Source organism: Oncorhynchus gorbuscha, unplaced genomic scaffold (assembly GCF_021184085.1).
Source record: "Oncorhynchus gorbuscha isolate QuinsamMale2020 ecotype Even-year unplaced genomic scaffold, OgorEven_v1.0 Un_scaffold_6046, whole genome shotgun sequence".
NCBI classification, from domain to species: Eukaryota; Metazoa; Chordata; class Actinopteri; order Salmoniformes; family Salmonidae; genus Oncorhynchus; species Oncorhynchus gorbuscha.
In genome coordinates this window covers 180-22,907 of record NW_025749730.1, presented here as the reverse complement: position 1 = coordinate 22,907, position 22,728 = coordinate 180, and the positions used below count along the sequence as shown (strand labels likewise).

The following is a 22,728-nucleotide window of genomic DNA, read 5'->3' as shown; positions in this document are numbered from 1 at the left end:
GGTTCCGGTTGAGCGAGTGGTCGCATCTGCACGTCGCTCCAACGGGTAGTATAACTTTTTCATTATATTTCATTATATCACAACGGTTTGATTTGTCTTATCTTAGCAATTTCTTCTCAGCTAGCTACATAGCCGTCTTTGTATCAAAGATAATTGCGTAATTATCGTATTTCGCCGTCCTAACGTAGTCTTCACTAGCCAGCTAGCTAACGTCCACTGATTAGCTGCACTGAGAAACTATTACTATTACACTCAACTGATTAGTTTAGTGTTAGCTACCTACATAGCTGTCTTTGCTGTCTTCGTATCATCGTATCATCGTATCCAAGATAATTGTGTTGTTTAGGTTTAGAGTGTGTAGTCTTAGAGTGATTATCTTAATTTACCGAGGTTAGCTAGCCAGCTATTTGTCGTCCTTAACGTAGGTGACTCTGCTAGCTAGCCAACAGCTAGCCAACGCTAGCCAACGTCTTCTGTATAGAACTCAACTACCCGGTCGCATTCACAGGTTGTATCACTTTTTCACTTCATTTCATTACAGTACAACGGTTTGATTTGTTTGATCGTAGCTAGCTACTTAGCTAGCTACATAGCCGTCTTTGTATCAAAGATAATTGTGTAGTCTAGAGCGATTTTCTAGGTTCGCTAGCCATCTATTGTCGTTCTTTTAACGCAACGTAACGTAAACAACACTGCTAGCTAGCCTGCTAGCCCCCGAATAGCAACACTGCAGAAACTATTACACTCAACGGAACGACTTGATTAGTGTAGTGTCAACAACGCACCCACTGCCAGCTGGCCTACTTCAGCAGTACTGTATCATTTTAATCATTTTAGTCAATAAGATTCTTGCTATGTAGCTTAACTTTCTGAACATTCGAGACGTGTAGTCCACTTGTCATTCCAATCTCCTTTGCATTAGCGTAGCCTCTTCTGTAGCCTGTCAACTATGTGTCTGTTTATCCCTGTTCTCTCCTCTCTGCACAGACCATACAAACGCTCCACACCGCGTGGCCGCGGCCACCCTACTCTGGTGGTCCCAGCGCGCACGACCCACGTGGAGTTCCAGGTCTCCGGTAGCCTCTGGAACTGCCAATCTGCGGTCAACAAGGCAGAGTTCATCTCAGCCTATGCCTCCCTCCAGTCCCTCGACTTCTTGGCACTGACGGAAACATGGATCACCACAGACAACACTGCTACTCCTACTGCTCTCTCTTCGTCCGCCCACGTGTTCTCGCACACCCCGAGAGCGTCTGGTCAGCGGGGTGGTGGCACCGGGATCCTCATCTCTCCCAAGTGGTCATTCTCTCTTTCTCCCCTTACCCATCTGTCTATCGCCTCCTTTGAATTCCATGCTGTCACAGTTACTAGCCCTTTCAAGCTTAACATCCTTATCATTTATCGCCCTCCAGGTTCCCTCGGAGAGTTCATCAATGAGCTTGATGCCTTGATAAGCTCCTTTCCTGAGGACGGCTCACCTCTCACAGTTCTGGGCGACTTTAACCTCCCCACGTCTACCTTTGACTCTTTCCTCTCTGCCTCCTTCTTTCCACTCCTCTCCTCTTTTGACCTCACCCTCTCACCTTCCCCCTACTCACAAGGCAGGCAATACGCTCGACCTCATCTTTACTAGATGCTGTTCTTCCACTAACCTCACTGCAACTCCCTCCAAGTCTCCGACCACTGCCTTGTATCCTTTTCCCTCTCGCTCTCATCCAACACCTCCCACACTGCCCCTACTCGGATGGTATCGCGCCGTCCCAACCTTCGCTCTCTCTCCCCGCTACTCTCTCCTCTTCCATCCTATCATCTCTTCCCTCCGCTCAAACCTTCTCCCACCTATCTCCTGATTCTGCCTCCTCAACCCTCCTCTCCTCCCTTTCTGCATCCTTTGACTCTCTATGTCCCCTATCCTCCAGGCCGGCTCGGTCCTCCCTCCCGCCCCGTGGCTCGACGACTCATTGCGAGCTCACAGAACAGGGCTCCGGGCAGCCGAGCGGAAATGGAGGAAAACTCGCCTCCCTGCGGACCTGGCATCCTTTCACTCCCTCCTCTCTACATTTTCCTCCTCTGTCTCTGCTGCTAAAGCCACTTTCTACCACGCTAAATTCCAAGCATCTGCCTCTAACCCTAGGAAGCTCTTTGCCACCTTCTCCTCCCTCCTGAATCCTCCGCCCCTCTCCCCCTCCTCCCTCTCTGCAGATGACTTCGTCAACCATTTTGAAAAGAAGGTCGACGACATCCGATCCTCGTTTGCTAAGTCAAACGACACCGCTGGTTCTGCTCACACTGCCCTACCCTGTGCTCTGACCTCTTTCTCCCCTCTCTCTCCAGATGAAATCTCGCGTCTTGTGACGGCCGGCCGCCCAACAACCTGCCCGCTTGACCCTATCCCCTCCTCTCTTCTCCAGACCATTTCCGGAGACCTTCTCCCTTACCTCACCTCGCTCATCAACTCATCCCTGACCGTTGGCTACGTCCCTTCCGTCTTCAAGAGAGCGAGAGTTGCACCCCTTCTGAAAAAACCTACACTCGATCCCTCCGATGTCAACAATTACAGACCAGTATCCCTTCTTTCTTTTCTCTCCAAAACTCTTGAACGTGCCGTCCTTGGCCAGCTCTCCCGCTATCTCTCTCTGAATGACCTTCTTGATCCAAATCAGTCAGGTTTCAAGACTAGTCATTCAACTGAGACTGCTCTCCTCTGTATCACGGAGGCGCTCCGCACTGCTAAAGCTAACTCTCTCTCCTCTGCTCTCATCCTTCTAGATCTATCAGCTGCCTTCGATACTGTGAACCATCAGGATCCTCCTCTCCACCCTCTCCGAGTTGGGCATCTCCGGGCGCCCACGCTTGAATGCGGCCCTACCTGACAGGTCGCCTTACTTGTGGCATGGGCGAAGAATCTGTCTCCCTCACCACGCGCTCTCACCACTGGTGTCCCCAGGGGCTCTGTTCTAGGCCCTCTCCTATTCTCGCTATACACCAAGTCACTTGGCTCTGTCATAACCTCACATGGTCTCTCTTATCATTGCTATGCAGACGACACACAATTAATCTTCTCCTTTCCCCCTCTGATGACCAGGTGGCGAATCGCATCTCTGCATGTCTGGCAGACATATCAGTGTGGATGACGGATCACCACCTCAAGCTGAACTCGGCAAAACGGAGCTGCTCTTCCTCCCGGGAAGGACTGCCCGTTCCATGATCTCGCCATCACGGCTGGACAACTCCATGTGTCCTCCTCCCAGAGCGCCAAGAACCTTGGCGTGATCCTGGACAACACCCTGTCGTTCTCTACTAACATCAAGGCGGTGGCCCGTTCCTGTAGGTTCATGCTCTACAACATCCGCAGAGTACGACCCTGCCTCACACAGGAAGCGGAGCAGGTCCTAATCCAGGCACTTGTCATCTCCCGTCTGGATTACTGCAACTCGCTGTTGGCTGGGCTCCCTGCCTGTGCCATTAAACCCCTTCAACTCATCCAGAACGCCGCAGCCCGTCTGGTGTTCAACCTTCCCAAGTTCTCTCACGTCACCCGCTCCTCCGTTCTCTCCACTGGCTTCCAGTTGAAGCTCGCATCCGCTACAAGACCATGGTGCTTGCCTACGGAGCTGTGAGGGGATCGGCACCTCAGTACCTCCAGGCTCTGATCAGGCCCTACACCCAAACAAGGGCACTGCGTTCATCCACCTCTGGCCTGCTCGCCTCCCTACCACTGAGAAGTACAGCTCCCGCTCAGCCCAGTCAAAACTGTTCGCTGCCCTGGCCCCCCAATGGTGGAACAAACTCCCTCACGACGCCAGGACAGCGGAGTCAATCACCACCTTCCGGAAGACACCTGAAACCCCCCCTCTTTAAGGAATACCTAGGATAGTTAAAGTAATCCTCTCACCCCACCCCCTAAGTTTTAGATGCACTATTGTTAAGTGACTGTCCCACTGGATGTCATAAGGTGAATGCACCAATTTGTAAGTCGCTCTGGATAAGAGCGTCTGCTAAATGACTTAAATGTAATGTATGTAAATGTGATGTACTCCTCAATACCATTGGAGGAATTCCAGAACATATTCCAGTCTGTGCTAACAAAACAGTCCTGAAGCTGAGCATCTGCGTCATCTGACCACTTCTTTATTGTCCGAGTCACTGGTGCTTCCTGCTAAAAACCGCTCTACGCTTCCAAGAAGAAAAACTGCCACTCTGAATTCGCTCGATTTGTTAATATCACAATTTAACCAACACCCATCTATTGTTGTGACAACCTGGACCTACCATTTTGTTTTTAACTATTGAAACCAAACAGTATGAGTTGAATATAAAGTATTTTAATAAACATGAAAATGTGAACGTAAAAAGCGCTCATAATTTAAAATAGGCTACATGTCATATTAAACAGCATGTAAACACTCTAAATAGGTCAGGAGCCAGACAGGGAGCCTAAGAAGAAACTACAATTAATAATTTAGGCTATATTATTTCAATTATTTCAAGGCTATAGCCTACAAAGAAATACATTGTGAAGCTTTCGTGAGTGAGACAAGGCTGGTAGGGACAGAGCACTCAGCAATTAAACAACATTTAGTTGTATTAAATCATCATAGTCAATCAATTGCACATATAGCCTGTGACTTACTTATAATTAAGTACAAATTAAATGAGAAATGCCTGATTAGGCTCAGTGTCTATTTGGGGACAGACACTGAGTGCCTTTGCATTCTTTTTTAGAAACAAGTTTGTCCAGAGTCTGTGGCTTCAGGCTCCTGCGATAGTGCCTGGAGAGCAGACCAGCAGTAGAGAATACCCTCTCCACACTTGCAAAGCTACGCTTGCCAGGCTGGGCAGAGATGCAGAGTTGTTTAAAAATACATCTATAGGTAGGCCTAAAGGATTTTAGGCAAAACAACCACATCAAAAGAGAAGCTCCTTGAAAGTGGGAATATGCCGGGCCTTCTGGGCCAAAATCAATTATGGCCTACCACCCAATCCCCAAACAGAGAGGGAGAGACTACCACCCAATCCAAAAACAGAGAGGGAGAGACTACCACCCAATCCAAAAACAGAGAGGAGAGACTACCAGCCAATCCAAAAACAGAGAGGGGGAGACTACCAGCCAATCCAAAAACAGAGAGGGAGAGACTACCAGCCAATCCAAAAACAGAGAGGGAGAGACTACCACCCAATCCAAAAACAGAGAGGGAGAGACTACCACCCAATCCAAAAACAGAGAGGAGAGACTACCACCCAATCCCCAAACAGGCAGGAGAGACCACCCAATCCAAAAACAGAGAGGGAGAGACTACCACCCAATCCAAAAACAGAGAGGGAGAGACTACCACCCAATCCCCAAACAGGCAGGGAGAGACTACCACCCAATCCAAAAACAGAGAGGGAGAGACTACCACCCAATCCCCAAACAGAGGGAGAGACTACCACCCAATCCCCAAACAGAGAGGGAGAGACTACCACCCAATCCCCAAACAGAGAGGGAGAGACTACCACCCAATCCCCAAACAGGCAGGGAGAGACTACCACCCAATCCAAAAACAGAGAGGAGAGACTACCACCCAATCCAAAAACAGAGAGGGAGAGACTACCACCCAATCCAAAAAATAGAGAGGGAGAGACTACCACCCAATCCCCAAACAGGCAGGGAGAGACTACCACCCAATCCAAAAACAGAGAGGGAGAGACTACCAAATCCAAAAACAGAGAGGGAGAGACTACCCAATCCCCAAACAGGCAGGGAGAGACTCCACCCAAAAAAACAGAGAGGGAGAGAGACTACCAGCCAATCCAAAAACAGAGAGGAGAGACTACCACCCAATCCAAAAACAGAGAGGGAGAGACTACCACCCAATCCCCAAACAGGCAGGGAGAGACTACCACCCAATCCAAAAACAGAGAGGAGAGACTACCACCCAATCCCCAAACAGAGAGGAGAGACTACCACCCAATCCAAAAATAGAGAGGAGAGACTACCACCCAATCCCCAAACAGGCAGGGAGAGACTACCACCCAATCTAAAAACAGAAAGGGAGAGACTACCACCCAATCCCCAAACAGAGAGGGAGAGACTACCACCCAATCCAAAAACAGAGAGGGAGAGACTACCACCCAATCCAAAAACAGAGAGGGAGAGACTACCACCCAATCCCCAAACAGGCAGGGAGAGACTACCACCCAATCCAAAAACAGAGAGGGAGAGACTACCACCCAATCCCCAAACAGGCAGGGAGAGACTACCACAAAATCCAAAAACAGAGAGGGAGAGACTACCACCCAATCCCCAAACAGGCAGGGAGAGACTACCACCCAATCCAAAAACAGAACAGAGACTACCAGGCAGGGAGAGACTACCACCCAATCCAAAAACAGAGAGGGAGAGACTACCACAATCCCAATCCACAAAATCCAAAAACAGAGAGGGAGAGACTACCACCCAATCCCCAAACAGGCAGGGAGAGACTACCACCCAATCCAAAAACAGAGAGGGAGAGACTACCAGCCAATTCAAAAACAGAGAGGGAGAGACTACCACCCAATCCAAAAACAGAGAGGGAGAGACTACCACCCAATCCAAAAACAGAGAGGGAGAGACTACCACCCAATCCCCAAACAGGCAGGGAGAGACTACCACCCAATCCAAAAACAGAGAGGGAGAGACTACCACCCAATCCAAAAACAGAGAGGGAGAGACTACCACCCAATCCCCAAACAGGCAGGGAGAGACTACCACCCAATCCAAAAACAGAGAGGGAGAGACTACCACCCAATCCCCAAACAGGCAGGGAGAGACTACCACAAAATCCAAAAACAGAGAGGGAGAGACTACCACCCAATCCCCAAACAGGCAGGGAGAGACTACCACCCAATCCCCAAACAGGCAGGGAGAGACTACCACCCAATCCAAAAACAGAGAGGGAGAGACTACCACCCAATCCCCAAACAGGCAGGGAGAGACTACCACCCAATCCAAAAACAGAGAGGGAGAGACTACCACCCAATCCCCAAACAGGCAGGGAGAGACTACCACCCAATCCAAAAACAGAGAGGGAGAGACTACCACCCAATCACCAAACAGAGAGGGAGAGACAGAGAGGGAGAGACTAGGAGAGGGAGACTACCACCCAATCCCCAAACAGAGAGGAGAGACTACCACCCAATCACCAAACAGAGAGGGAGAGACTACCACCCAATCCAAAAACAGAGAGGGAGAGACTACCACCCAATCCCCAAACAGAGAGGGAGAGACTACCACCCAATCACCAAACAGAGAGGGAGAGACTACCAAATCACAAACAGAGAGGGAGAGACTACCACCCAATCACCAAACAGAGAGGAGAGACTACCACCAATCACCAAACAGAGGGAGAGACTACCACCCAATCACCAAAAACAGGAGAGACTACCACCCAATCACCAAACAGAGAGGGAGAGACTACCACCCAATCACCAAACAGAGAGGGAGAGACTACCACCCAATCACCAAACAGAGAGGGAGAGACTACCACCCAATCACCAAACAGAGAGGAGAGACTACCAAAAAACAGAGAGGGAGAGACTACCACCCAATCCCCAAACAGAGAGGGAGAGACTACCACCCAATCACCAAACAGAGAGGGAGAGACTACCACCCAATCACCAAACAGAGAGGGAGAGACTACCACCCAATCCAAAAACAGAGAGGGAGAGACTACCACCCAATCCAAAAACAGAGAGGGGGAGACTAGCACCCAATCCCCAAACAGGCAGGGAGAGACTACCACCCAATCCAAAAACAGAGAGGGAGAGACTACCACCCAATCCAAAAACAGAGAGGGAGAGACTACCACCCAATCCAAAAAACAGAGAAGGGGAGACTACCACCCAATCCCCAAACAGGCAGGGAGAGACTACCACCCAATCCAAAAACAGAGAGGGAGAGACTACCACCCAATCCCCAAACAGGCAGGGAGAGACTACCACCCAATCCAAAAACAGAGAGGGAGAGACTACCACCCAATCCAAAAACAGAGAGGGAGAGACTACCACCCAATCCCCAAACAGGCAGGGAGAGACTACCACCCAATCCAAAAACAGAGAGGGAGAGACTACCACCCAATCCCCAAACAGAGAGGGAGAGACTACCAGCCAATCCAAAAACAGAGAGGGAGAGACTACCACCCAATCCAAAAACAGAGAGGGAGAGACTACCACCCAATCCCCAAACAGAGAGGGAGAGACTACCACCCAATCCAAAAACAGAGAGGGAGAGACTACCACCCAATCCAAAAACAGAGAGGGAGAGACTACCACCCAATCCCCAAACAGAGAGGGAGAGACTACCACCCAATCCAAAAATAGAGAGGGAGAGACTACCACCCAATCCAAAAATAGAGAGGGAGAGACTACCACCCAATCCCCAAACAGGCAGGGAGAGACTACCACCCAATCCAAAAACAGAGAGGGAGAGACTACCAGCCAATCCAAAAACAGAGAGGGAGAGACTACCACCCAATCCAAAAACAGAGAGGGAGAGACTACCACCCAATCCAAAAACAGAGAGGGAGAGACTACCAGCCAATCCAAAAACAGAGAGGGAGAGACTACCACCCAATCCAAAAACAGAGAGGGAGAGACTACCACCCAATCCCCAAACAGAGAGGGAGAGACTACCACCCAATCCCCAAACAGAGAGGGAGAGACTACCACCCAATCCAAAAACAGAGAGGGAGAGACTACCACCCAATCCCCAAACAGGCAGGGAGAGACTACCACCCAATCCAAAAACAGAGAGGGAGAGACTACCACCCAATCCCCAAACAGAGAGGGAGAGACTACCACCCAATCCAAAAATAGAGAGGGAGAGACTACCACCCAATCCCCAAACAGGCAGGGAGAGACTACCACCCAATCTAAAAACAGAAAGGGAGAGACTACCACCCAATCCCCAAACAGAGAGGGAGAGACTACCACCCAATCCAAAAACAGAGAGGGAGAGACTACCACCCAATCCAAAAACAGAGAGGGAGAGACTACCACCCAATCCCCAAACAGGCAGGGAGAGACTACCACCCAATCCAAAAACAGAGAGGGAGAGACTACCACCCAATCCCCAAACAGAGGGAGAGACTACCACCCAATCCAAAAACAGAGAGGGAGAGACTACCACCCAATCCCCAAACAGGCAGGGAGAGACTACCACCCAATCCAAAAACAGAGAGGGAGAGACTACCACCCAATCCAAAAACAGAGAGGGAGAGACTACCACCCAATCCAAAAACAGAGAGGGAGAGACTACCACCCAATCCCCAAACAGGCAGGGAGAGACTACCACCCAATCCAAAAACAGAGAGGGGGAGACTACCACCCAATCCCCAAACAGAGAGGGAGAGACTACCACCCAATCCAAAAACAGAGAGGGAGAGACTACCACCCAATCCAAAAACAGAGAGGGAGAGACTACCACCCAATCCAAAAACAGAGAGGGGGAAACTACCACCCAATCCCCAAACAGGCAGGGAGAGACTACCACCCAATCCAAAAACAGAGAGGGAGAGACTACCAGCCAATCCAAAAACAGAGAGGGAGAGACTACCACCCAATCCAAAAACAGAGAGGGAGAGACTACCACCCAATCCAAAAACAGAGAGGGAGAGACTACCACCCAATCCCCAAACAGGCAGGGAGAGACTACCACCCAATCCCCAAACAGGCAGGGAGAGACTACCACCCAATCCCCAAACAGGCAGGGAGAGACTACCACCCAATCCCCAAACAGGCAGGGAGAGACTACCACCCAATCCCCAAACAGGCAGGGAGAGACTACCACCCAATCCAAAAACAGAGAGGAGAGACTAAACAAAAACAGAGGGAGAGACTACCACCCAATCCCCAAACAGGCAGGGAGAGACTACCACCCAATCCAAAAACAGGCAGGGAGAGACTACCACCCAATCCCCAAACAGGCAGGGAGAGACTACCACAAAATCCAAAAACAGAGAGGGAGAGACTACCCCAAAAACAGGCAGGGAGAGACTACCACCCAATCCCCAAACAGGCAGGGAGAGACTACCACCCAATCCCCAAACAGGCAGGGAGAGACTACCACCCAATCCCCAAACAGGCAGGGAGAGACTACCATAGAAATCTGTATTTTGTTTTAAAGTTCAGCTGTGTCGATTTTCTGCCTGTCTAATCTCCTCAGAACTCAACAAGTGCCTTTGACATAGGCTGGGGGAAGAGGCTAGGGATTGAATTGGGATAGAGCTACAGAGACAGGAGTGCAGGAAGGGTTATCATTTACTCCCCCTAGCACTGCTTCAGCAGAAAGGGGCTATTCTCAAGAAAGTTTCACTTGCAATAATTGTGTTTTTTTACTTTTTCTAGCTACTTTTAAATTGTTATTTGCTCTGGATTACACCATATGCTAAATGAATAAAATATAAAAATTGGGTTGGATTATAAAGACAGCATAGAAGGGCAGGTGGGGAGGGTTGCTCAGATGATCACCTTCCTCCTTGTCATCGTCACGGAGTAATGGCACCATAGAGCAAAGGGAGGGTTTACTTGCAATTATTGTGATAGCTTTACCTACTTTGTAACCTTCATTTAACTAGGCAAGTCAGTTAAGAACAAATTCATATTTACAATGACGCCCTACCAAGGCCAAACCTGGTTGACGCTGGGCCAATTGTACGCCGCCCTATGGGACTCCCAATCACGGCCGGATGTGATACAGCCTGGATTCGAACCAGGGACTGTAGTGATGAGATGCAGTGCCTTAGAACACTGCGCCACTCGTCTGGTAAATGACTAAAATATCAATGTAATGGGAACTTGGTCTTCTGGCCTCGATGGGACTTTCTGTGAAAAGATACATGTTTTTTACATGTCAGTCAGTCAGTCACCTTCCTCCTCATCATCCTCAGGGGGCGATGGCACCATGGATCCTTGGGAGGCAGACTGCAGGATGTTGGGGCTGGCTGTCGTCTTCTTCCTCTCCCTCTCTAACTCGCTCTCCAGGCTCAGCACCTCGTACAGGGTGTCCTTGTTCCTCTTACGTTCCATCTGGGAAGGTGGGAAAGTCATGTACAGGGTCGAGACAATAGGTAACCGGTTTCATGGGTAAAGAGTCACATACACCCTTCCTGTCATGGATCTAAAAGCATTGGATGGTGTTGTTGTCCCTCTCTGGGAAGGGGGAGGGAAATGGAGTCACATACAAGCTCAAGACAATAGGTGACCACTTAAACTAGCAGTTACATTGTCAAAGAAAATATAAAAGAGCCTTCTCACAATTCATGTTGGGTTGACATAAATGAGCACCAAAAGGTATGTTCCATGTGGATTATCCATTGGAAACCGGCCACTCATTTTTAAGTGTCATAAAAATATATATTATTAATAGCACAACAATAAAAGCCAGGGAAAAGGAGTAGTGGTTTCAGTGAAGTACAATGAATATAAATAGAGGATGATGTCAGATATTAAAGTGTTTAAAACTATCTTACCTGTCTGAGTTTCAGCTTTCACCTCTCACCTGTCTGAGTTTCAGCTTTCACCTCTCACCTGTCTGAGTTTCAGCTTTCACCTCTCACCTTTCACCTCTCACCTGTCTGAGTTTTAGCTAGAAGTTCTGTCTCACCTGTCTTAGTTTCAACTAAAGCTCTGTCTCACCCGTCTCAAGTTTCAGCTAGAAGCTCCGTCTCACCCGTCTCAAGTTTCAGCTAGAAGCCTCTCACCTGTCTGAGTTTCAGGTAAAAGTCTCTGTGTAGCTGCGTTTGCTGAATGGCCAGAAGAGCCTCTCGTTGGGGGAGCAGACTCTGACCCTGGTCTCCAGCAGGAAACGAACCGGCTCCTCCACCTCAGTGATCACCAGGTCCACCGCCGTCGTCATGTAGATAAACGTATCTGTTTGACATAACCCATAATCGCCATTAATATAACCATTAAAGAAACCCTTATATCTGTGGTCAGGCGAGGTCTCCTGCGTGGTGCAGTGGTCTATGGCACTGCATTACAGAGCTAGCTGTGCCACTAGAGATCCTAGTTCGAGTCCAGGCTCTGTCGCAGCCGGCCAGGACCGGGAGACCCGTGGGCGGCGCACAATGGCCCAGCGTCGTCCGGGTTAGGGAGGGTTTGGCCGGCAGGGATGTGCTTGTACCATCGCACTCTAGCGACTCCTGTGGCGGGCCGGGCACAGTGGACGCTGACACGGTCGCCAGATGTACAGTGTTTCCTCCGACACATTGGTGCGGCTGGCTTCCGGGTTAAGCAGGCGTTGTGTCACGAATCAGTGCGGCTTGGCTGGGTTGTGTTTCGGAGGACACACGGCTCTTGACCTTCGCCTCTCAGAGTCCGTACGGGAGTTGCAGCGATGAGACAAGACTAACTACCAATTGGACACCACGAAATTGGGGAGAAAAGGGGGTAAAAGTACAACAAAAACATTTTGGAATAAAAATAAATTAAATAAAACAAATGTAATAATCTGTGATCAGGTACTTTTACATTTACATTTACATTTAAGTCATTTAGCAGACGCTCTTATCCAGAGCGACTTACAAATTGGACCCAACACTCATCAATGTAAACTTTAAAGTTGTGGACCTGTAAATGAACTTATCCGGAACACAAATATCCTCTATGACCAGTACAGTAGCTGTGGTCGTAGCTATGTAGCGAGATGACATCAGCTAGAGAGCCGGCCACGGTCACGGTTGGCTATGAACTATCTGGGGTCATTATACTTAGAAAGGTGGACATATACAGACAGGGCTAATACCAATGTTAAATTGGCTCTACATAACAAGCTAGGGACACCACTGCATGATGGCCTGCTGTACCTTTGGCTGTCTCCTCGTTGACAGCCTGGAACTGAGGCGTGTTGGGATTCCAGCTCCCTGTGATGATGTAGGACTTTCCATCGGATGACTTCCCCATCGACTCCAGGTCTAGCAGGTGCATGTCACTGTTCTTCACGTTCTTCCCTGGGCTCAGCAGTAGGCCAAAGCACCTGGAACACACACATACACACACAGAACACACACAAGAGCACACGCACAGAGCGGAAGCACAGATCACACACACACACACACACAGAACACACACACACAGAACACAGAAGAACACACACAGAACGCACAGAACACACACATACACACAGAACACACACACACACACAGAACACACACACACACACACAGAACACACACACACACACACAGAACACACACAACAGCACACGCACAGAGAGGAAGCACAGATCACACACACACACCTCATAAGAGTGGAACCAGGTGGAAATTCTCAGCTGATTCATCTCTCACATAGTATCAGTCTAGCTAGCTATATATCCTTCATAAAACGGAGGATAAAAGAGCTCTCTAATTCCGGCCCAGTATAGGAAGTGTAAAATAACAAAGAGCCATGGAAATGAGATGACGGTGGTTCAAAACAACATTATTAACCATAGAGAATTAGCAGGCTCAGAACAGAAACATCCATCTAATTCTCATGGCTGAACTGGGACACTTCAGCTCGGAAACAGACAGACATCAAACAGCGGTTGTTTATCAATTAGAACTGAATTACGGCCTGTTATGAATACCAGGGAGACGTCCAGCCTGAGAAGTTTCCGTGCTGGCAGGACTGTGTCATGTCTGCGTTGTGTGTATACGTTACCTCTCTATAGACAGCTCCTTATTGGACGTCTGCTGTACGTAGATGAAGACCTTCTTGTCCATACCAGGACGCAGCTTAAAGCTGTTCTTGTCTTTGTCTTTTGCCACAGCGCTGGAAAAATATAAAAATAAAGAGTTCTTTCTCTGAAATGCTTTGGCTGGGATTGGGAGAGATCTTGCCTCATTGCCCTGAGAGTCTTTAGCTCCATGAAATTCGCAATACCATACGCATGATGATAATATCCCACTTTGCGTTTGTTTATGCATTTCATTGATCTAACGTGATGACGCGAGCACTGATCATTCATTCTGTTTTGAATCGTAATGTTTTGAATGAGTCAACCCGATCAAAGCCTGACTCCTCCACCCAAAATATATTACACAAATCACAAAGAATTTCCACAGCACACACTTCAGGCACTAAAACAGCACAAACATGCTTTTAGATACACCACACGGGAGCTATGATCATGTGAGATCGTAAATACAGTAAGATAGTCTGCAAAATAAAAACATTTACATTTACATTTAAGTCATTTAGCAGACGCTCTTATCCAGAGCGACTTACAAATTGGTGCGTTCACCTTATGACATCCAGTGGAGCAGCCACTTAAAAACAGTGTCAACCGGTCTAAGAGTAATTCTGTAGATACACGTTTAACAAAACCAATACATTTGCTAATGAACACCATATTAGAGGGTGAAGACTGAACGGTAAGACAGTCCAAGTTCCTTAAAAAGGATCATTTCAGCTCTTCACACTCAACAATATTTTTTACAATCTTTGCATATTTGCTGAGGACTGTAGTTGTAGTGTCTGTTCTGGAATTCCTGGAGCTTAACATGGTAATTACTTGCGTATTACTAGCTAGCGTGTGAACGCTGCTCTTAGATCTCAGCATTCCACAAACAAGCAACCCAAGGCTTAATGAGGAGGAAATATGCCCGTCTAAAAATAAGCAATGGGACTTTTATGTTTTCAAAACAACCAGTGTAGTATTTGGCTATTTGTGAGCTAAGGGAAGTGACTTGTTTGGTGGGAATTGGAAACAAACCCCATCAGAGCCTGAGGAGAAGGACAGGTTAGATTTAGGGCTGTGTCAGAGCCTGAGGAGAAGGACAGGTTAGATTTAGGGCTATGTCAGAGCCTAAGGACAGGTTAGATTTAGGGCTATGTCAGAGCCTGAGGAGGACAGGTCAGATTTAGGGCTATGTCAGAGCCTGAGAAGACAGACGGGTTAGATTTAGGGCTATGTCAGAGCCTGAGAAGACAGACGGGTTAGATTTAGGGCTATGTCAGAGCCTGAGGAGAAGGACGGGTTAGATTTAGGGCTATGTCAGAGCCTGAGAAGGACGGGTTAGATTTAGGGCTATGTCAGAGCCTGAGAAGACAGACGGGTTAGATTTAGGGCTATGTCAGAGCCTGAGAAGACAGACGGGTTAGATTTAGGGCTATGTCAGAGCCTGAGAAGGACGGGTTAGATTTAGGGCTATGTCAGAGCCTGAGAAGACAGACGGGTTAGATTTAGGGCTATGTCAGAGCCTGAGAAGACGGATGGGTTAGATTTAGGGCTATGTCAGAGCCTGAGGAGACAGACGGGTTAGATTTAGGGCTATGTCAGAGCCTGAGGAGACAGACGGGTTAGATTTAGGGCTATGTCAGAGCCTGAGGAGACAGACGGGGGTTAGATTTAGGGCTATGTCAGAGCCTGAGGAGACAGACGGGTTAGATTTAGGGCTATGTCAGAGCCTGAGGAGACAGACGGGTTAGATTTAGGGCTATGTCAGAGCCTGAGAAGGACGGGTTAGATTTAGGGCTATGTCAGAGCCTGAGAAGGACGAGTTAGATTTAGGGCTATGTCAGAGCCTGAGAAGGACGGGTTAGATTTAGGGCTATGTCAGAGCCTGAGAAGGACGAGTTAGATTTAGGGCTATGTCAGAGCCTGAGAAGGACGGGTTAGATTTAGGGCTATGTCAGAGCCTGAGAAGGACGGGTTAGATTTAGGGCTATGTCAGAGCCTGAGAAGGACGGGTTAGATTTAGGGCTATGTCAGAGCCTGAGAAGGACGGGTTAGATTTAGGGCTATGTCAGAGCCTGAGAAGGACGGGTTAGATTTAGGGCTATGTCTTAATTGCCATAAAAAGCGGGGGCAGTATGTTTTAAGAGAAGGAGTGTTGATCCAGGATCAGGTTAGCCTTTTATATCACAATCCTACCCTGAGACACTTGATACATACGGCCCCTGTCCTCTCTTCCATCACTCTGATCTGAGAGAACTGACGAGCCTCGACCAATCAGTGCAGATGATGAGGAGAAGGGGAGGACAGGAAGACACTGTAGACAATGACAGGGAGGGGAGGAGGACAGGACACATTTTTAGGCAATTGAGACAGAGCCTTGGAGGAGAAGCCATTAGTTCTAGAGACCAGATCCTGCTCTCATCCAAAAAATAAATAAAACCCAGCTCAGAGCTGACTAATAATAGGATCTATGCCTGCCTGAAGAGCATCCGCACTCCCTTTCCATTCCAAGCAGGCATGTCTAGAGTCACCCTGTGACAGTCAGTGACTATCCTCTCTGTCTGTCTGATGAGCAAGAACCAGGCTGTCTGATGAGCAGAACCAGGCTGCCTGGTGAGCAGAACCAGGCTGCCTGGTGAGCAGAACCAGGCTGCCTGATGAGCAGAACCAGGCTGCCTGGTGAGCAGAACCAGGCTGCCTGGTGAGCAGAACCAGGCTGCCTGGTGAGCAGAACCAGGCTGCCTGGTGAGCAGAACCAGGCTGCCTGGTGAGCAGAACCAGGCTGTCTGATGAGCAGAACCAGGCTGTCTGGTGAGCAGAACCAGGCTGTCTGATGAGCAGAACCAGGCTGTCTGATGAGCAGAACCAGGCTGTCTGATGAGCAGAACCAGGCTGTCTGATCTCCGGTGTCCATCTCCGGTCCAGTAGATGATTCATATCCTAGGAGAATGTGTCTGTGTGTTGGCCTGGGCCAGTGTCACTCCGCTGGTGAATAAGCCTCTTTGTGAAACCAGGGTATCAGAGCAGAGACGGCCAGGCTGCTGCTCAGGGTGATAAATTAGTGGAAGCATGTCTACACTTCTAAGAAAGAACTCTAAAAGAAGAAAAAAATAGACATTTCTATTTTTGTCATTTCCTTGTTCACTTAAGGGCCATATTTCTTTCAGGGAGTGAGATTGAATGCCATACATTTCAGTAGAACTAATTCAGTTACTGGTGTGGTTTGAGAGGGGGAAATAACCTTGTAACTAAGCAACAAATAGATGAGAGAATGAGGCCAGTGACGTTCTAAAATGTTCTAATGTAATATACAGTACAGTGTAGAGGTCAACCGATTATGATTTTTCAACGCCGATACCGATACCAATTATTGGAGGACCAGAAAGGCCGATACCGATTAATCGGCTGGTTTTTATTTTATTTATTTGTAATGACAATTACAACAATACTGAATGAACAAATATTTTATCTTAATACATGAGCCCTGTATCAACAAGTACATGGAATATAATAACTATGGTGAAGTGGTGAAGGGCTGTTCCATTCCATGTTTATGTAAAATAAATGTTAAAAATATATATCACACACACACAGTTTAGCCAATGTGTACTTTACACATTTCATTACAGATTATATTTTTATATATTGCAAATAAAATAAAGAAAATATTTTTAAAATCTCAATAGAATCATATTTGATATTATTAATTTCAAACAATGACATTAGAACTTACCAATCCAGCATGGCATCCTCGCCATAAAGAAACATTCTTCCGCCTGGGAGTCAAAACTAGCTTCGCTGAAAGATTCATTTTCCTGAAGCAACTCGATCTCTCTGTATCTTATCTATTTCCTCTATAATTTGGGTGAAATCTGTATACCTAAACTTTGTTTTAGCTTTTCCTGATTTATTTGCCATATTTTAAATATATAAACTTGTTGAAAATGCTATTGAATATGTACTGCTATGTGTAACACCCGTGGCTCTGTCAAGTAGGATTTGCAATGGCGAATTAACCAATTTTATGCCAGAGTTTACGACAAAGGCTGGTCTTCAAACGTATAACCATTACATATTGCCGTTTACCTTAGCTCATTGGCAATCTTCCAAGCTATATTTCAAGATGATCAGTGGTCATTGGGCCAAAATACAGTCAATCAACGATAGACCGGTCCTACCATTGGTGCGCAATGATGTCATTGATTGGTGTCTTCAAATCGTTTTGTTTGTTTGTTTGTTTGTTTCGTTTGTTTCAGTCAATACGGAAAAGAACCATCAAGTATGGTTGTTTTAATAACATTCAGAGGATTGCAAAGAAACCATGACTGGACAAATGTTTGTTTAGTGTGTGTAATTACCACGAACGCATCGTCCAAAGTTGAATGAGACGGAAATCACGACGTAAGCTGTTTACAAATGTTTCGTATTTGGCTATAAAAATACATTTTATCAAACAAAACGAACATTCACTGTGTAGTTAGGACACTTGGCATCTTCAATGGTAAGCGATATTATTTTATTTGTTATTATTTTATTGTTATTTCGGACTTTCATGACGCTAATGCTAGGCTGGAAAATGCTAGTAATACTTGTGTGTGCGTGGCGCCGTCCCCAGAGAAAAGCATATTTGCTTTCGCAGTAACGGCTTCTTGAAATATGACTGGATTAACAAGATGTTCATCTTTTAAATGATGTAAGCATCATGTATTTACAAGAATGTTTACTATAACAACTGGTGTATTTAGAATGTTAGCTCTCTGCAGTTTCACAAGATATTGGCCTGGTGGGACGTTAGGGTCTCACCTACCCTAGAGAGGTTAACTGACTTGCCTAGTTATATAAAAAGTATAAATCTAAAACATTTTAAAATCGGCACACCGGCGCCCAAAAATACCTATTTCCGATTGTTCTGAAATGTAAATCGGCCCTAATTAATCGTCCATTCCGATTAATCCGTCGACCTCTAGTACAGTCCCTTCGGAAAGTATTTTGTTACATTACAGCTTTAACTATAAGAATGGCAAAAAAACTAAAATACATCTGCAGCAATCTACACACAATACCCCATCATTCTATTATTATTTATTTTACCTTTATTTTACTAGGCAAGTCAGTTAAGAACAAATTCTTATTTTCAATGATGGCCTAGGAACAGTGGGTTAACTGCCTGTTCAGGGGCAGAACGACAGATTTGTACCTTGTCAGCTCGGGGATTTGAACTTGAAACCTTTCGGTTACTAGCCCAACGCTCTAACCACTAGGCTACCCTGCCGCCCCCAATGACAAAGCAATGCCTCAAAATTGAGCTCAGGTGCATTCTGTTTCCATTGATCAGCTTTGAGATGTTTCTACAACTTCATTGGAGTCCAACTGTGGTAAATTCAATTGATTGGACATGATTTGGAAAGGCACAAACCTGTCTATAGGTCCCACAGATGACGGTGCATGTCAGAGCAAAAACCAAGCCATGAAGTCGAAGGAATTGTCTGATAAACCCACATTGATCATACAGTCCACGATGAACCCTAATGTATCATCCAGTCCACGATGAACCCTAATGTATCATCCAGTCCACGATGAACCCTAATGTATCATCCAGTCCACGATGAACCCTAATGTATCATCCAGTCCACGATGAACCCTAATGTATCATCCAGTCCACGATGAACCCTAATGTATCATCCAGTCCACGATGAACCCTAATGTATCATCCAGTCCACAATGAACCCTAATGTACCATCCAGTCCACGATGAACCCTAATGTACCATCCAGTCCACGATGAACCCTAATGTATCATCCAGTCCACGATGAACCCTAATGTATCATCCAGTCCACGATGAACCCTAATGTATCATCCAGTCCACGATGAACCCTAATGTATCATCCAGTCCACGATGAACCCTAATGTATCATCCAGTCCACGATGAACCCTAATGTATCATCCAGTCCACGATGAACCCTAATGTATCATCCAGTCCACGATGAACCCTAATGTATCATCCAGTCCACGATGAACCCTAATGTATCATCCAGTCCACAATGAACCCTAATGTATCATCCAGTCCACGATGAACCCTAATGTATCATCCAGTCCACGATGAACCCTAATGTATCATCCAGTCCACGATGAACCCTAATGTATCATCCAGTCCACGATGAACCCTAATGTATCATCCAGTCCACGATGAACCCTAATGTATCATCCAGTCCACGATGAACCCTAATGTATCATCCAGTCCACAATGAACCCTAATGTACCATCCAGTCCAATGAACCATAATTTATCATCCAGTCCACAATGAACCCTAATGTATCATCCAGTCCACAATGAACCCTAATGTATCATCCAGTCCACAATGAACCCTAATGTATCATCCAGTCCACGATGAACCCTAATGTATCATCCAGTCCACGATGAACCCTAATGTATCATCCAGTCCACAATGAACCATAATGTATCATCCAGTCCACAATGAACCCTAATGTATCATCCAGTCCACGATGAATCCTAATGTACCATCCAGTCCAAAATAAACCCACATTTATCATACAGTCCACAATGAACCCTAATGTATCATCCAGTCCACAATGAACCCTAATGTATCATCCAGTCCACGATGAACCCTAATGTACCATCCAGTCCACGATGAACCCTAATGTATCATCCAGTCCACGATGAACCCTAATGTATCATCCAGTCCACGATGAACCCTAATGTACCATCCAGTCCACGATGAACCCTAATGTACCATCCAGTCCACGATGAACCCTAATGTACCATCCAGTCCACGATGAACCCTAATGTACCATCCAGTCCACGATGAACCCTAATGTATCATCCAGTCCACGATGAACCCTAATGTATCATCCAGTCCACGATGAACCCTAATGTACCATCCAGTCCACGATGAACCCTAATGTACCATCCAGTCCACGATGAACCCTAATGTATCATCCAGTCCACGATGAACCCTAATGTATCATCCAGTCCACGATGAACCCTAATGTACCATCCAGTCCACGATGAACCCTAATGTATCATCCAGTCCACAATGAACCCTAATGTATCATCCAGTCCACGATGAACCCTAATGTACCATCCAGTCCACAATGAACCCTAATGTACCTTCCAGTCCACAATGAACCCTAATGTATCTTCCAGTCCACAATGAACCCTAATGTATCTTCCAGTCCACAATGAACCCTAATGTATCTTCCAGTCCACAATGAACCCTAATGTATCATCCAGTCCACGATGAACCCTAATGTATCTTCCAGTCCACAATGAACCCTAATGTATCTTCCAGTCCACAATGAACCCTAATGTACCATCCAGTCCACGATGAACCCTAATGTATCATCCAGTCCACAATGAACCCTAATGTATCTTCCAGTCCACAATGAACCCTAATGTATCTTCCAGTCCACAATGAACCCTAATGTATCATCCAGTCCACAATGAACCCTAATGTATCATCCAGTCCACAATGAACCCTAATGTATCATCCAGTCCACGATGAACCCTAATGTATCATCCAGTCCACGATGAACCCTAATGTATCATCCAGTCCACAATGAACCCTAATGTATCATCCAGTCCACGATGAACCCTAATGTATCATCCAGTCCACAATGAACCCTAATGTATCATCCAGTCCACGATGAACCCTAATGTATCATCCAGTCCACGATGAACCCTAATGTATCATCCAGTCCACGATGAACCCTAATGTATCATCCAGTCCACAATGAACCATAATGTATCATCCAGTCCACAATGAACCCTAATGTATCATCCAGTCCACGATGAACCCTAATGTATCTTCCAGTCCACAATGAACCCTAATGTACCATCCAGTCCACAATGAACCTAATGTATCATCCAGTCCACAATGAACCCTAATGTACCATCCAGTCCACGATGAACCTAATGTATCATCCAGTCCACAATGAACCCTAATGTATCATCCAGTCCACAATGAACCTAATGTATCATCCAGTCCATTATGAAATATAATGTACCACCCAGTCTACGATGAACCATAATGTACCACCCAGTCTACGAAGAACCTAATGTACCACCCAGTCCACGATGAACCATAATGTACCACCCAGTCCACGATTAACCCTAATGTACCACACAGTCCACGATGAACCTAATGTATCATCAGTCCACGATGAATCCTAATGTACCATCCAGTCCAAAATAAACCCACATTTATCATACAGTCCACAATGAACCCTAATGTATCATGCAGTCCACAATGAACCTAATGTATCATCCAGTCCACGATGAACCTAATGTATCATCCAGTCCACGATGAACCTAATGTATCATCCAGTCCACGATGAACCTAATGTATCATCAGTCCACGATGAACCCTAATGTATCATCCAGTCCACAATGAACCCTAATGTATCATCCAGTCCATGAACCTAATGTATCATCCAGTCCACAATGAACCCTAATGTATCATCCAGTCCACGATGAACCTAATGTATCATCCAGTCCACGATGAACCTAATGTACCATCAGTCCACGATGAACCTAATGTACCATCAGTCCACGATGAACCTAATGTACCATACCACACGTAGAGACTAAGGACAATGACTCCAGAGTACAGATTGATAAGATGAATGGCATGGTTGCGATGCACCATACCTAAAGGTCCCTTTCCCATCATCCTCCTTGATCTCTAGACTGACGGTGAAGGTGAAGACGTCGCTGTCTGGCGTCAGGGGCGGAGCCAAGCCCGAGAGGAGCGTCTTCTTGGCGGACCGCCTAAAGGCTGTGGCAAAGCTGTACAGTATCCTGCTGACCTGTGGAGTTCACACACACACACACACACACACACACACACACACACACACACACACACACACACACACACACACACACACACACACACACACACACACACACACACACACACACACACACACACACACACACACACAGGGATTGAATATCAGTGACATACACACACCATTAGAGTCCTAGAGTGTTTTTCAGTCATTGGGAGACATGATAGAGTATCAT

General features: G+C 46.7%; 1 protein-coding gene across 1 annotated transcript; it reads right to left on the bottom strand.

Annotated features, from left to right (window-relative positions):
* Positions 1–11,734: 11,734 nt before the first annotated feature.
* On the bottom strand, positions 11,735–22,508 carry LOC124029305 (rab GTPase-activating protein 1-like; the record flags this gene model as incomplete). Its single annotated transcript, XM_046341070.1, has 4 exons — positions 11,735–11,892; positions 12,828–12,997; positions 13,666–13,776; positions 22,351–22,508. Coding segments are annotated over 4 exons (597 nt in total), but the record flags the coding sequence as incomplete, so codon positions are not given.
* Between the last annotated feature and the right edge of the window lie 220 nt (positions 22,509–22,728).